Genomic DNA, 14567 nt, shown 5'->3' on the forward strand with positions numbered 1-14567 from the left:
AGAAACTGACGGCTTTCTACTGGGTTCCGTCTAGAATGCTGCTACCATGGACCGCTTCGACCTGACTTTTGGCAGCTCAGAAACGTCTCCAGTGATACAGAGGACGCAGACGAAACCTTTGGGTTTCCTTTTCTTCCGTAAGCGTCCAGCGACTCCAATGATGCGGTACAATAATCGAGTCTTTTAGGACTGCTCTACACCACCACCCCACACCCCAGTGGACTCCTTAGGAGAGGCATAAGTGGTGGATTTCAATATCCCACGGCATTCAGGTCATTCTACATCGTTTGTGTTCTGAGCTAAACCCGTTGGATCTCAATACCCTACGACATTCAGGTTATTCCAGTAGCTACCTTTTACGTTAGCCATGTCCCAGGCTAACTCACCTGTCCATATAAATTCAGAAATGAACAGATGTCGAGCCTTTGAGTCGATGAGGTTTTTTCACTGTAACGGCTGCTCCTGCAAAAGCACGGGCACACGGCTAAAAAAAACAGCGATTTCCACGGATATCCAACTTCACCGAATGGAATTTTGCCCGCGTAAAGAAAGTCCATCGAGGCTTTTGTGTATATGAAAAGAGAGTGTCACTGATCTTTTCAAGTGTTGTGTCGGATTCAAGTCTCGAGCTCTACACCCGCCACATTTTTGCGACTCTTCACGCATCTTTGCGGCCAGCGCGTGCTTTTCCCTTGGTAAGCCTAGCCCCACCCACAAGTTTCCATTTTCCGAATCGTTTATTCGCCTCTTGTTCCACCTTTCTGTCTTTTCGTGGTGCCCTCTCAGCCGAGGACCTTGTTTCTTACCGATGCAGACGACGGACTTTTGTCGACGACAGAGACTTCCCGAGGGCGCGCATGCAGACGGTTTGTCTTCAAAGTGACTCGCGGGAAAAGGTATTTTGACTTTGTTTTCCCTCCGCTAATTCCGCTTGTGAACATTGTTCTTCTTCAACACCATCTTCACGTTTTCCTGCCCCCAAGACTTTGTTTTTGCTCCCAAAGCCTGGTGGCAAAAGCACACCAACACCGGGCAAGATAACACAGTGGCCGCTTGAAACTCTGCGTGGAAGCGTCTTCCGTTGACTGTCAGAAGTTTTTCCCTACCGATTGTTTGTTCCGATTTCTTCTCTCTTTCGTCCTGTTGATTTTTTGGCAGACATTTTGGTGTGCCACCCTCGACAGCTCTCGTATCCATACCTTGCGCATGCATAGCAGCTTCGAGTGCTCTTCGCCGCAACGACCCTCAGGTCTCCTCCTGGTCTCTCTCCCCATGCAAGGTTGATACTCTCTCTGAAACAGCCTTCGCCGTCTTGCCGTTCACGAGTCTTCCCTCTTGGGGGGGGTCCCCCACTCTGCCCGGCGTCTGCCGTGTCTTGTCTCCTGTCTCCTGCCCTTCTGTCGAGCCGTATCGCTTCCATGTGCTGCTCCTTCTTCGCCCAGGAGAACAGAGGGGACGTCTTTCCCCTTCTGTGTGTCTTCCTTGTCTGCGTCGTGTGAGAGTGTAGCTCCCCCTCTTCCTTCTCCTACTCAAGCGCGATGGAGAGCTTCGAGGAAGCGGTTCAGGTCGTTTTTTCACAGAGTGCACATGCGCTTCGCTCGCATGCGGATCGCGAGCGCCAGGAGCGCGCCCAGGCCTATCTGGATGAGATCCTCTCTGCGCCAGACGGCTGGGCGCACCTCCTCAACTGGCTCCCACAGCTCTCCTCCGTCGAAGCTCGCTTCTGGACTCTCCAAGCTTTCCTCAACGTCCTCCCCTCGAGCTCTCCCCAACAGAGGCAGGCTCTCCGAGAGGGCGTCCTCACCCACTGCGTGCTTCGGCGCCTCCAAGGCGGAGACACCTCGTGCGAGGCAAGAGGAGACTCCGGGCCGGGTGCCTCGTCGGGTCTCAGCGGAGCAGGCAGAAACGCAGCGAGAACCGAGGACGGAAGCGCGCAGGGCGCGGAAACCTCGCGGGAGGATGCAGCCGTGAAAAACAAAACGGCGCTGCTCCTCGTTCGTCTTGTCCAGACCGACTTCCCCTCCACCTGGCCGACTGCGTTTCTCGAGCTGAGACGGCTCTGGACCATCGCTGTGGAGGCGACAAGTGAGCTTCCTGTCTCTGAGAAGAGTGAACAGGCCTCGGCGAAACAAGTCGATGTCCTCGATGGCCTCGATGTCTGCCTGAGAATTCTTCTTCTCCTCCACCAAGAGGTCGTGGAAGACTCGGTGGTCGTCCGCGACGCAGAGCAAACCCGCCGAGACGCAGAGGTGAGCCAGCGGGGAGACAGAAGCAATAGGAGAAGAAATGAGGAGTTTGGGGAATACAGGGAGAAGAGAATTTGCTGTCGCGTTCACAGGGTGGAGAGCAGACAAGCGTTCGACCTTTGCGTCGAACATACTTTGTTTCGATGCTGGGCGAGAAAAACCAGAAGCTGCATTTGGAAGGCAGAAGGCCGAGGGGGAGAATTGACACTGAGAAAACACAAGCGACAGAGACGCATTCAAAAGAAGGAAGGAGCACACAGCCATGGCTGAGTGAGACAAGAGAACGCGCCGCCGCACCATACAAAGCGCTGGGTGGGAAAGAAAACAGAAAGACAAATGAATTTCGAAACTCCAGAACAGCTGTGCCTGTGTGTACAGCGTTTTTCTCTCTGTCTCCTTGAGTCCGCTTGCATCTATTCACTGGCGTTCCCTTTTTGCGTAGATGAAGAAGGTCGTGTCTTGTGTTTTGCTGTGCTGCTCTGCTGAATCAGATTCGAACGGCTCTTCGACAGCACTTCTCGTCGTCGGAGTTGTCTGCCTCAGACAGATCTGCGGTCTCCTTCTCGCGCCTCCTTCTTCAACTTCTTCAACTTCCAGTTATACGGCAGGACGCAGCTCTTCTTCGGCTCACTTGTGAGATCATCGGCAGATTCATTGGGTACATGGACCTGCTACTGCCACCCTCCGCCTGCGAGCCGCCCACGCAGGCGCAGAGCGCCGCCGGCTCTTTGGGCTCTACCGCCCCGGCCGAGGGCGAGACGCGGCCGACGACAGCGGTCGGAGACGGAGACGCGGAGACAGCCACGGAGGGGACGCTCGTCCACGTTCTCCTCGAAACTTGGCTCACATGCTCCTGCGACGAGGCCTGCAACGCAGTTGTCGCCTTCGCGCACAAGAAAATGGAGGCTGAAACAAAGGCCAGACTTCTCTCCAGAATGGGCGTGAGTTCCCTAACTCTGTAAATTAATCAAGAAGATGTAACAATCCAGAGAATTCCATGGATTGTATACAAACATATATGCGTGTTGACATCAGTTTTTTCCGGGATGATGCTTGTAATCAAAGGGAGAGAAACCGGGAAGAACGAAGGGCTGCGTCTCCAACTCTCTGCACATAAAACATATATATATTCACGTGTATTTATATGTCTACATACAAATAGATACATGCACATATATATACCTCTATAATCAGATGCATACACAGGCGGAAGGTTCTTTCGCCGGTTTGCATTTTCAAACCAGCTTCTCAAGCAATGAGAAATGCCCTCAACTCTCATCTTCATTTCAGCAGATCCCCAGCATCCTCCTATACACGTACCTTCTGATATGTAGATGTACATATATATATATATATAGATGTATGTTTATGAATATTATATCGGCACACCGCTCTTGGACCTCTTTCGTTGTCTTTGCGCTGCTTTTTTAGCTAGCTGAGGCACTTCGAGCTTGCATGCAGCAAGTGGCGCAACGCCCAGAGCTCGTCGCGGGTTTTGCCTCGATGGCGAACACAACGGCTTCGGCTTTTCTGGACTCCGCGCATACGTTGAGTCAAAGAGAGAAGGAGGTCCAGGCGCTCTTGTCGGAGGGAAGCAGAAACGGCATTTCATGGCCACAAGAGACAGAGGCAGGAGCGCAACTTCCTCAGTGTGAGAAGAAGCAAACAGCTCGTCAACAAGACATCAGCAGAGCAGCGGCGATGGTGAGTTCTTCGAGCGACCCATGAGCGAGAAAACAGAGTAAAAGCATTGTCCCAAAATCATTAAATATGTGTGGTCAGTCTGGGAGACGAATCCGAAGAAGTTTTTGTTTCGCCTTGGTTTCTCTCGCCAGTTCCACTTGTCTGTCGTCTGGCTTCCAGCGGTTGTCTGTCAGTTTGTGTCGTCTTCTCTTTGTCTCCTATGGTGTCTCCCCGAGTCTCTGTCTGTCGGGGAGGAGATGGGTGCTTGGCGTTTTGTTACTTTGTTAGTTTTCGCCGACAGCTTCTATTGTAACTCGTCTTTTTTCTGCATGCAGTTCTTCACGACAAAGAGGCGTTTTGCCTTCACAACTGTGTTTCCTCGCTTCACCGAGTCCGCGTCAGACCTGCCGACTCGTCCCGATCTCGCATCACGGTGGTTGTGTCAAGCCTCTCTGCCAAGTCGACTTCTGTGGAAAACCGGAGTGCACATGTTTTTTGAGTGCCATGTCGCTTTTTCTGTCCACGCCTGCCTCTCGACTTCGGCCGATTGCGGCCTTTGTTCTCTCTTCAAAGCGTGTCTCCAATACTTCTCGAAAGAGGCTTTCTTCTCGCGTCCTCTGTCTGTCTCTTCAGGCTTGGCGCCGAGTGTCGCTTCTGTTGCCGGTGATAGCGGAGCTGTTTGCTTGTCCAGTGCTGGACATCGCGTTCCGCGTCGAACCGTTTCTCTCGCTTTTCTGCAACAAGACGCGTCTCCAAGAGCCGCAGAAAGGAGCGGCGGTGAAGCGAAAAGACGAGGTCCTGCCGAGCGACTTCTCCCCGCAAGCGCTTGCCCCCTTCCTCACCAACATGCTTCAGCTCGTCTATCAAAAGGTCTGTCTCTCAGAGGCGCAAGAAGCTCGCGGTGGGCGTCAGAGACTGTTTGACGAAGGCGGACGACGGGGTTTCGGCAAAGTTGTGGATGGTGCTTTCGCACTGGAATAACTCGTAATTTCGGAGTAGAAAGTAGTTGGGTGGAGGATACGGTTTCCTTGTCGCAGCCCACCAGCTCTGTTTTGGCAAACAGGGATTGTTTTCCGGTGTTCATTCTCTATACCATACCTGCAAACGCATGTGCAGCGAGGCGAACACCAACGCCGTTGTGTGGTGTTTTCGCTCAACAGGCGCAGACTCGTCTGTTTTCTCTCGGAGCTGTGGTAGCCTGTGTCGCTTTTCGTTGTCTTTCGCTCTCGCCTCCCGTTTGTCCTTCCCTGCATCTCGTTCTTCGTCTCGGCTTCTTCCCCTTCGTGGCTCAAGTTCTCATGTTTCTTGTCAACTTCCTTCTGGGTTGTTCTTGATGCCCTTCGCCGCGCCCCAGGTCGTCGCCCTACAGTCCGAGGAGATCGAGACAGAAGCCGGCGGCGGGCCTGGTCTAGACGAAGACGAATCTGAGGACGAGGAGACAGTAAAAATGCGAGAGTACATGGAGGCAAGTCACGCGCTTCAAGAAACGTGGTTCGTCTGCATATGGAGACTGGTGCATATTGGTCAAAGTAGGGAGAGGAGACAGATCTGCGAGAAAATAGGCAGGTAGATTGTTCAAATGAGATGCATGCGTGCAGAGAGAGAGGTAGGTCGATTTGCAGGCGAGTTCACCGAAATCGACCATTCCACTTGTATAAAGAGATATTTCCGACTGTGGCTCCAAGAGACGAGTTCACATCCCCGTAAGGTTGGCCTCAAGAAGTCGTTTTCGTCTGAAATCTAAGGTTCACGTGCCAGTGTTTTTCGTCAGACAGCGTCGCTTGTCAGAACCTGCAGAACGTTTCATCTGTTCTCCGACGCATGCAGAGCGGACAGTGAGTGTACGCGTGGACAGCTTGTCTGTGGTTTGACTGTTTGTTGGGGAGGCGGCAAGGGGAGAGCATGTCGTCTCGGCATGATTTTTTCTCGGAAAACTCCTCAAGACGTCTAGTGCAAGATAAAATGTAGGACGGAGAATCGTTTTAATGTTTCATCAGATACGCAGTATCCTCCAAGTGCTTAAAGTTGCCTTTTATCTTCATATGTTAGTGACCGATGCTGCATGCCTATCGTATTTAATTGGATTAATCGTCTTTCAAGCGGCTTTTTGCTGCGTCGTTTCCGTCGCCACAGGGCTGCTTGTGTCGAGAGTGCCTGCTGGGTTCTGTCTCCTGTGCCTGTTCAGCTAGCCAGCCAGTTGTACAAGCGGGTGTTCCTGGTGTATCCGGCGCACTCGTTTTCGTGGCTTCAACAGACGATTCAGCAGGTCTGCAGTCGGCTGTCGCTTTCCAATTCTTCGGCTTCTTCTCTTTCCGCGACGTCTTCCCTCTCCTCTTCCTCTGCTCTCTCCGCCTCCTCCGCTGCCCGAGTGTGGCGCGAAGCGGGGGCGGCTCTGCATCTGCTTCTGCTGTCTGCAGAGAACGTCAAGGACATGCCTAGAGAGTTGAAGGACCAGTCTCAGCCTCTCCCCACATGTCTCTTCACCCTTCTGCAGACCGAGGCCTTGTTCCGCTTCTTGCCTGCGCTCGCGCCGCCCCCGAGCGTCCGGCTTCTTCTCCTCTCCGTCCTCGGCCGCTTTGCGCCGTTCTTCTCTCACCATCCCCAGTTCCTCCCCGTCGCTCTCCAGCTCCTCCTAGGTCCCGCCTTCCTCAACCTCGCACCCGAGACGAAACACGGAGGCGCGCAAGGTGCCGCGCGACTTCGGCGTCGCCTCGCATGTGTGGCGGGCCGCAGCTGTTTGTCTCTCTTGCGTTTTCTGAAGAGCACGCAGCCACAAGTCAGTGCGTTCTCTCTCGACATTCTCCAGGCTCTGCAGACTGAGAACTGTCTCCAAATTCCGCTGCCGAGTCCGGCGCGCGGTGACGCCGAGACAGAAAACCACACCGGCGCTGCGCTCGTCCCGAATAAACTGTTCTCTGTCGACGACCAGCAGCTTCTCTTCGAAGCCGCTGGCGTCCTGCTCGGCGCCCGACACACCGGCAACCAGGAGCCTCGGACCCGATCTCAGGCTGCGGAGACAGAGGGACAGGCGCCGCGTCTCTCCGATGCGGGGAAAGCTGCCGCTCGCGCCTTGACGCAAGCAGAACGCATGCGCCTTCTCCACCAACTGCTTCAGCACCTCATTCCAGCTTTCGATGCCGCAAAGGTGAGGCGCCTCCACGCTCTGTCGGTCAAACAAACCAGCAGTGTGGCTTTCTTCTCTTGCCTTTTAGTGTTTGCAGACGTTAGGGCGGAACGAGATGTAGGTCTTCGTGGACACACAGATTGATATACGTGCAGATAGGTCCATTGGCATGGAAAAATAGGTTTCTATTTGTGCAACAAATAGGTTCTCATACGTGCAGATAACTTTAAATATATATGTATACGTATATATATGTATATATATGTATATATGGGTATATGGCTGTATCGTTCATATGCATTTAGGGGGGTTCAGATGGCTTTGCCGCACGTAGAAAAGATAATTTGCCGCAGCGCGAGCGCCGATCCAAGCACCGGGAGCGTACTACATGTAATTCTGTGGGGTGAAAGGTCGTTGCATCTAAAATGTCTTTACAAGGAATTGTGGTGTCTTGCATGCAGAGGCAAGTCACATAATACAACCCGCAACTGTGATGTGCATGCACAGACGGTTACATGTGCAGGCATGCGACACAGATGCTACGCATTCCCCTACACAAATACAAATACACAAAGAAACACACTGCAAACATATATATGCATATATATATATATATATACAAATAGACAGATGGATAGATAGATATAGCGAGGTAGACCGGTAGACGCAATTTTACTTATGTGCATAGATAGGCACATTTGGAGACATACAGTAAGAGGCGTAGCACTATATTTACAGGTACATTGACGTGTATGTAGACATCTGGAGAGGGAGGCACAGACATCTTTTACATGTATATGTAGATCGACGCATGTGTAGCCATGCACAGAGAGAGGCATCGTCATATATGGAAGGATGTGCAGATATATACACGTGTATAGATAAAGAGACGTATATAGAGACATCTACGGAGTGAGAAACATGAGCACTCAATCGTGTATTTTAGGGTGTTTGTGCTTTCTTTAGCTCTCACAGTTGTCGAGTCCAGAGGAAGCGGCTTGCTGGGCTTTGTTGTGGGCGCGAACGTGCAACGCCATCGCTTCTTTGACGAAGTCTTTTCCGTCGACTGAATGCCGAGAGTCTTCGGGCGACAGAACTCGAGAAGTCTGGAGAGAAGCTTTCCAGCATATCTCCTACGCTACACAGGTTAGACGATAGTGATGCCTATAAGTATGTCACCTTTATGTATACACGTTTGTGTTAATATATGTATATATATATATATATATGTATTTGTAGGTGTGTGGCTCCAAGCACGAGTATATACGCAATTACGTGAATGTATTCGCGCTTGTACATATGCTTCTGTGCGCCCATCCTACAGTATGCATACGCGTGTATACACATACACACATCCGCACGAAATGTGTACATTTATGTATACATATATTTTTATATATATGCATGGATATGCATTTGTATTCATGTAAGTGGCGCGTGAAATTGTGGCGCTTTGAGGTGTGTTTTGCAGTGTCTGAGGACGCATGCGCCGGCATTGGAAAGGGACACACACGAACCTAAAAAACAGATTTTTCGTCAGTGCTCAAGACTCGACGCGAGACTCCGTTCTTCGTTTTTTTTCTGGTACTATCCCAGATATCGGACGCGGTCTGTATGTCTTTTTCTTGGTTTCTTTTCGCTCGCAAAAAGCCAAGAAGATTGGACAGGAACTCTAACAGCGATGTTTCGGTTCAATGCTTCTCTGCTTCTGTCTCATCTCTGGACTGCATGTGTTTCCGCGCAGGTGGCTTTGTCGCCTTCGTCGCTACGACCTGATATCGGGAACGTCTTTCTGTTTTCTCCCTTTTTCCACTCGTTCGTCTTTCTGCTTCGGCGCGGCCTGCAGCTCTTGAACGTGGACATCCTCCCCGTTATGCACGCGACGCTGCCGCTGCTCTACGAGGCCTTGCCCTCTGCGTTTTCTGCCTCCTCGCGAGCGCTCGCCGATCCGGAAAGGTTTTTTGTCGCCTCTGCATTCACCCCTGGCACCGGGGCTGCTCCCTGTACACCGCAGGGCTGTGGCGCCCAGCTCGCCAGTCTCGTCACCTATTTTCTCGTCACTTTGAAGGAGAAGAGTCTCGTCGCTCGCGGCGGTTTTCTCTGCGATGATCTCTTACGCAAGTGAGTTCGGAGGGGAGCCAGGGGAACTGCATGCATCGGTGGAACACAGAGATTCGCCTTTCCATTTACGGGGACGTTTTTGGGGTATATGGTTTAGGGTGTACATACAGCCTAAATAACTACCGAGGTGTTCACTTTGATATTCTCATTCTGACCCTCTTGCGAAGTGTCTGATTGAAGACCCATCTTTTTTGTACAAACGAACTGTTGGTCACGATGTTCCCGTCGACGGTCTCCTTCCGAACGTCTGACTTTTTTGCATGCATGCCATTCTGTTCGCGATTTTCAGCCTTTTTTGGCGGCACTTTACGCTTTGGTGGCGAGCGGAAACGGAGTCTCCAGAGCTGCTTCGAGACCAGGCGGAGCTGCAGGAGCAGCTGACTCTGCTTCTCAACACGGTGGGGAAAGAGGCGCCGTCTCTGCTGACTGCTTTTCTCTTGGCTGTCCCCGTGTCTTCGTCGGCATGCGCGACGGCAGTCTCGAGCCTGGCAAACGGTGTGGCGGTGGATACCGGTCCCCAAACGCCATCGCTCGCTGCTCTACGTTCGTTTCGCAGTGACAGTTGTCGGGAGTCCTTCGTCGGGAATCTCCGGAGTCTCCAGCAGCATCTCTTCTCCGTGGCGTCGCAGCCAAGTCCTATGGTGCCGGCGCCCGCCTCCTACCTGTCTCTCGGCCAAGGCGTGGTTGCCAGTGGACTCGAATTCTCGGACTTGCGGAACGTCTTCCTTGCTGGACTTCAGGAGCTCTTCGTCGCTGCGTCGGCCTCTCCGCCGCGCCTCCGGGAGGGCCTCGACCCCCTGCATGCGACGCGCGTCGGTGTCTCCTGCTTCCTGCTTTTTTCCCTGTCTCCCGCGAGTGCTGGGAACTCTTCAGCCTGCGTCTATGCGATCCAGACGTGGCTAGCTGTCGTCCAACATGTCTTGGTGGAGAACATCTCGGGCGCCGCCTTCCCTCATCTGCAGCAGATCCAGGCCTTCCTCCAAGTCCACGTTCGCGAGAAGCCTCAGGACGCAAAAGCGGAGCTGCTGCGGCCGCCTCCAGAAGTCCAGGAGAAAGCTGCAGACGAACTCCTTCGCCTCTTGCCTGCACGTGAAATCTTCGCTGCCACCAGTGCCCTCGTCCTCCACCTCGACGTCGCCGCCGACGCCCAGCAGGCCCGCGTGAGAACGAAGGGGAGGGCGCAGTTTTAGCCGACGGACCGCATCCGTCGACTCAACGCGAAGAACAGAAACGTTGTAGTAAATAAGCAAGTGCGTACGACTCCAATTAGGAGAGACAGAGAGAGAGAGACAACGCGATTCGTTGAGTCTGCTGTACACCACCGCGCACTGGCCTGCTGTGGACAGCTAAAATGCTCTGTCTCAGTATCCGCTGATGAACGAAATTTGCTTAGAGCGTGAAACCTGCGGCCTCGAAGGATTCACTGCTGACACCGGGGTTCTGTTCAAAGGAGAAAATCTGTGAAAGCTCCGGGCGCGTTCGCTTCTGGCTTCTGGCCAGCACGGCGCAAGTCCACATGCAGGTGACCGTGTGGCTGGCGACAGGGAAACGCGCCTGGTGAAATTGCGTTCATGTGCATGCATATGCGAATGCAAATTTCGGTGGACAGCTCGGTGCCCCTCGGTTACTCTGGTGCATGTACATCCGACGTTCATCCGTGGTCCGAGGTACGTAGTGGCTGGGGGGGAGGAACGTTGGCCAGCGGCGGGGGGAGCTTCCCTTTGAGGGGTAATCTCCGGATTGTGTCGGAAGATAGGACTGCATGCACAGCTTCCATTTTCGACTTGTGTGTATGTAGGTTCTTGGAGACGTCTGCAGTCTCTGGCGACTCTTCGTCTTGGGTCCTGGCGGGACTGTCACCTCCTGTTCAACGCCGAGTCGACAGAACGGTGCGACGTCTTCGCTGTTTGCTCTCGCGGCGGTGCTCTCCCATTTCTTCCAGCCTATTCAGCGCCTTCTTTTCTCCTCCCTCGCCGACGCCCTTTATGGCTTCTTCACCCGACAAAAGGAGACAGGAGCTGGGATATCTACGCCTGAGAAATGCGCTGAAGACGCTTCTCAGGCAGCGGCGATGCTTGTTCAGGTAATCACATCGACCGCTTACCAGCACAGAGCGAATGCAACTGGAGAGGGACATGTTCGAAAGTGCACCTATCCGACCATGTCCTTACACATATACACATATACATACATATGTATATATATATATATATATAAAGAGAGAGATGCATGCACATGCGTGTCTGCGCATGTCCATGTGCATCGGCAGACTTGGGGTATCTGAATATGGGTGGAATCTCAACGTGCCATAAACATATACGTGTAGTGTGTCGTACGTTTATACATGCATGTTTGTCTTGTTTCCTGTCGTTGCCCCGTGATCTTTCTTCGTATGCTTTCTGTGTTTCCCCAGAACGCTGGATTTTGTCTTGGTCCCTTGCTTTTCCGCAGAGCCTGGTGGAGACGGCAGATCTTCGGACGAGCAAAGAAAACGTTCGGCAATGGGTTTTGGCGCAGCGGCAACCGAGGTAGTGACTGTTCACGAAAAAACATGTTTTCGAGAGGAGAGAGGAAGTGCACGAGCCAGAAGGAGACACACTTAATTTTTCGTGACCTCGCAGTCACAATCCTCTCGCGCGAACGGGATCCTTTTCGCCTTCTGTGAACCCCGTCTTGAATTTTGTGCGCAATCTACATCTTCCTCAACACTGGCCAGGCCCGCTGGGATGCTGTTCCCAGTGTAGCTACGAGGAACGCGAAGAGGAACGGAAAGAGCAGGAGAAGGGAGGCGATAATACGAGAAAGAAGGACAAGAGAGAAGATGCATGAATAGGTGAGAGAAAGGAGAACGAGAGAAAGCAAAAGAAACACGCGTGAGGACACAGAGGAAGAGGAAGGGAAGAGGGGGGAGCATGCAAGTCCAGAGAGAGAAGAGAAGAGTAGGGGGAAAGAGAGAGACCAATGGAGAGGCAGGAGGGTGAGAGAGGAAGAGCAGGGCATTGTCGACTGTGGAGAAGAGGCTCAAGAGGAATTTACTTTAGGAGAGACAGAGAGAGCCCGTAGCTTATGTCATCTAGGAAGTCGACGAGTAGGCCGTGGCTCCCGGATGTTCCGTTGAACGGCACAAGAGAACCTCTCCGAGCAGCTTCAATGTTCCATCCATGCCTGGTCTCCGCGTTGCTGCACTGAAAAACTCGTTCACGCATGCCTTTCTTTCCGTACGTCCCAATACGTGGAAAATGCAAGCAGCGTGTGTGTATCTCTCCCAGGGGCAGCCAGGGGTGAGGGTGTGCTGCACAAGACGCATTTGATATGTTTTTCATACGCAGGCAGGAACATTATGTGCGACATGCACATGCTTTTCCACCAGTCTGAGTGCTTTCAGTAGATGTACGCCAGCTGACTAGACAGCTCCATCCTTACTCTACTGTTGTAGGCGCGTCGCTTTTGGTGGAGCTGCATGATAGCCCTGCATTTAAATTGAAGAGAAGATCGATTTTTCTATTCGTGCAAAAACCAGGTCAAATCACCTCCGATGTCGGCTACGAAGTATGTGGCCTTCGAAACCGAGGCGCCAAGGGATTTCAAGTGCATGCATGCGCGTATATTTTTGACATACAGTTCCTTGTTGTACGAACTCGTTCTTTCCGCTTGTTTTACGTACTCGCTTTCTCTTGCCAACAATGATAAACAGAGATGCTTGTTGATCCAGGGAGGGGTGGCTGTTTGGGGTCCGTTATGTGCTTTGACAATGCCAGAAGATAGGCGTTCGAGCGTGTGTCCCAGTGACCTGTCCGCGCTTGATTTAGACACAAAGATTTCTTGTGTTGGAATAAGCCAAGGCATTTGGGACGGCGTATTGATGACGAGAGTGCAACTTAGAGAAATACACCCACTGGACATAGACTGCTGGACCGCCGCATGTTTTGTCAAAGACGCATGCTGAAGACGGGTGTTTGAGCCCGTGCGCTTTATCGTACAAGTGACTGTGTCAGTCTATTGACACAAAGAGACACCTGCTACCACAGGGGGAGGCAGGGTGGAAAAGGATGACAGAATGCATTCTCCAGGTGATTTTGTTCAACGCATGCAACAGCGGTTAAGATCTGCGTATCTGAGCACGTGGATGGAGCTACATCCATAAGCAACTCGAAGAATCACGCAGGCTGATGTGCGGGGCCGCGTTCCACCTATTGGTAGTGCACAGGAGGTTTCTTGTTTCTTTGGTTTCCCCCTTTTCCTGATTTGAAACGGTGTAGCGACGCTGTTGGGACAAGCGAAAGTATCCAAGTCATCTCGATCACTGATGCCTTTCGAGCTTCTGTTAACCAAGCTCTGTCACTCCTTAAGCATTGGCACCTGCGAAGAAGCGTCATTCAGTCAGATCTATCTGAAAAATACTAATAAAGGCCCCAGACTCAGAGGAATTGACGGCAGCGTACTTCCACTTCAGCATACTTCGATGAAATTTAAAGATAAAGTAAGGGGGAGGCGTCCAGTCAAGGAGTTGTGGCGAAAGGTAACGCTCTATCCTTCGGCCTGGGGCGTTACGGAATTTCAAAAGTAACAACAGACGAAGGCGCACAGCTGCCGGCGGCCGTGTCTGAACGTAATGCCGCTTGATGCTGTTCCGATAATTTTGTCGTTAGAGATATTTCATTGACGCGCTGAGGACCTCGTCGAGCATTCATGCGCGTACATGCAATGTTCAGGCTGGGATCTCTGAAACATTGCGTGGCGAAGGCTTCCAAGAAAACGGCAGAGGGTCCTGATTCGACATGCAGTGTGAAAAAAGCGATTTACAAGTGGGAAGCTTTTACACACGTGTCGCAGGGAAAGCTTCATAGGCCCCAACACAGAACGACATAGACGCACAGGCAAAACCAAGGTCATTGTGAATAGAAAACATAAGGGAAGCCTCTGTATACGAAGACTGGAGAACCTGTCTGCACCGAACACATGAACAAGTGGATGAGACGAAGACAACACATCATGTACCCAGCGCCTAGCCTTCAACATAACAAATGAGAGGGCAATGAGGAAGCGAGATTGGGTCTTTCTTTTTGCTAAATTCTCCGAAGCGTTTTAATGTAGTCTGACAGCTTCTCAACCGTTGTGTGTCTCACGTCCACAGACGGCAAAGTGATTCCGCACGTTCCAAACTTAAGGGAAGAGTACCGTACGAAACAGGATTATGCGTGACGAACCTGCTGCAGAAACAAATAGAACTACCGAGATAGGAGTCAAATGCACGTTTAATAAATACGCCTATTTTGGGCCAGTAGAAGGACTGAGAAAAGGAAATTTTTCGAGGCGTCAAACTGCACTCAGGCACCGGCGACATACCCGCGACCGTCCCACATGTGTGTCCTTTTTAGCCTTTTGTCGTTCTG

At 52.0% G+C, this 14567-nt stretch overlaps 1 protein-coding gene across 1 annotated transcript; it reads left to right on the forward strand.

Moving 5' to 3' along the window:
- The first annotated feature begins 779 nt into the window (after positions 1-779).
- TGME49_214830 (hypothetical protein) lies at positions 780-13381 on the forward strand. Its single transcript, XM_018779662.1, has 11 exons — positions 780-2249; positions 2738-3187; positions 3678-3950; positions 4563-4799; positions 5284-5394; positions 6115-7074; positions 8020-8199; positions 8798-9174; positions 9464-10334; positions 10973-11257; positions 11626-13381. Exons 1-11 carry the CDS (start codon positions 1539-1541, stop codon positions 11704-11706), a joined length of 4536 nt encoding a protein of 1511 aa, XP_018635721.1. The 5' UTR covers positions 780-1538; the 3' UTR covers positions 11707-13381.
- Positions 13382-14567: the final 1186 nt, after the last annotated feature.

This window comes from Toxoplasma gondii, chromosome X (genome assembly GCF_000006565.2).
Source record: "Toxoplasma gondii ME49 chromosome X, whole genome shotgun sequence".
NCBI lineage: Eukaryota > Apicomplexa > Conoidasida > Eucoccidiorida > Sarcocystidae > Toxoplasma > Toxoplasma gondii.

What these genes read in the sequence shown, in the direction of transcription:
- TGME49_214830 (XM_018779662.1), top strand. Translation starts at nt 1,539, where the DNA reads ATGGAGAGCTTCGAGGAAGCGGTTCAGGTCGTTTTTTCACAGAGTGCA. An exon ending in TTCAGCTCGTCTATCAAAAG is followed by an intron (nt 4,800 to 5,283) that starts GTCTGTCTCTCA and finishes GCCGCGCCCCAG; the next exon opens with GTCGTCGCCCTACAGTCCGA. An exon ending in CAGCTTTCGATGCCGCAAAG is followed by an intron (nt 7,075 to 8,019) that starts GTGAGGCGCCTC and finishes TGCTTTCTTTAG; the next exon opens with CTCTCACAGTTGTCGAGTCC.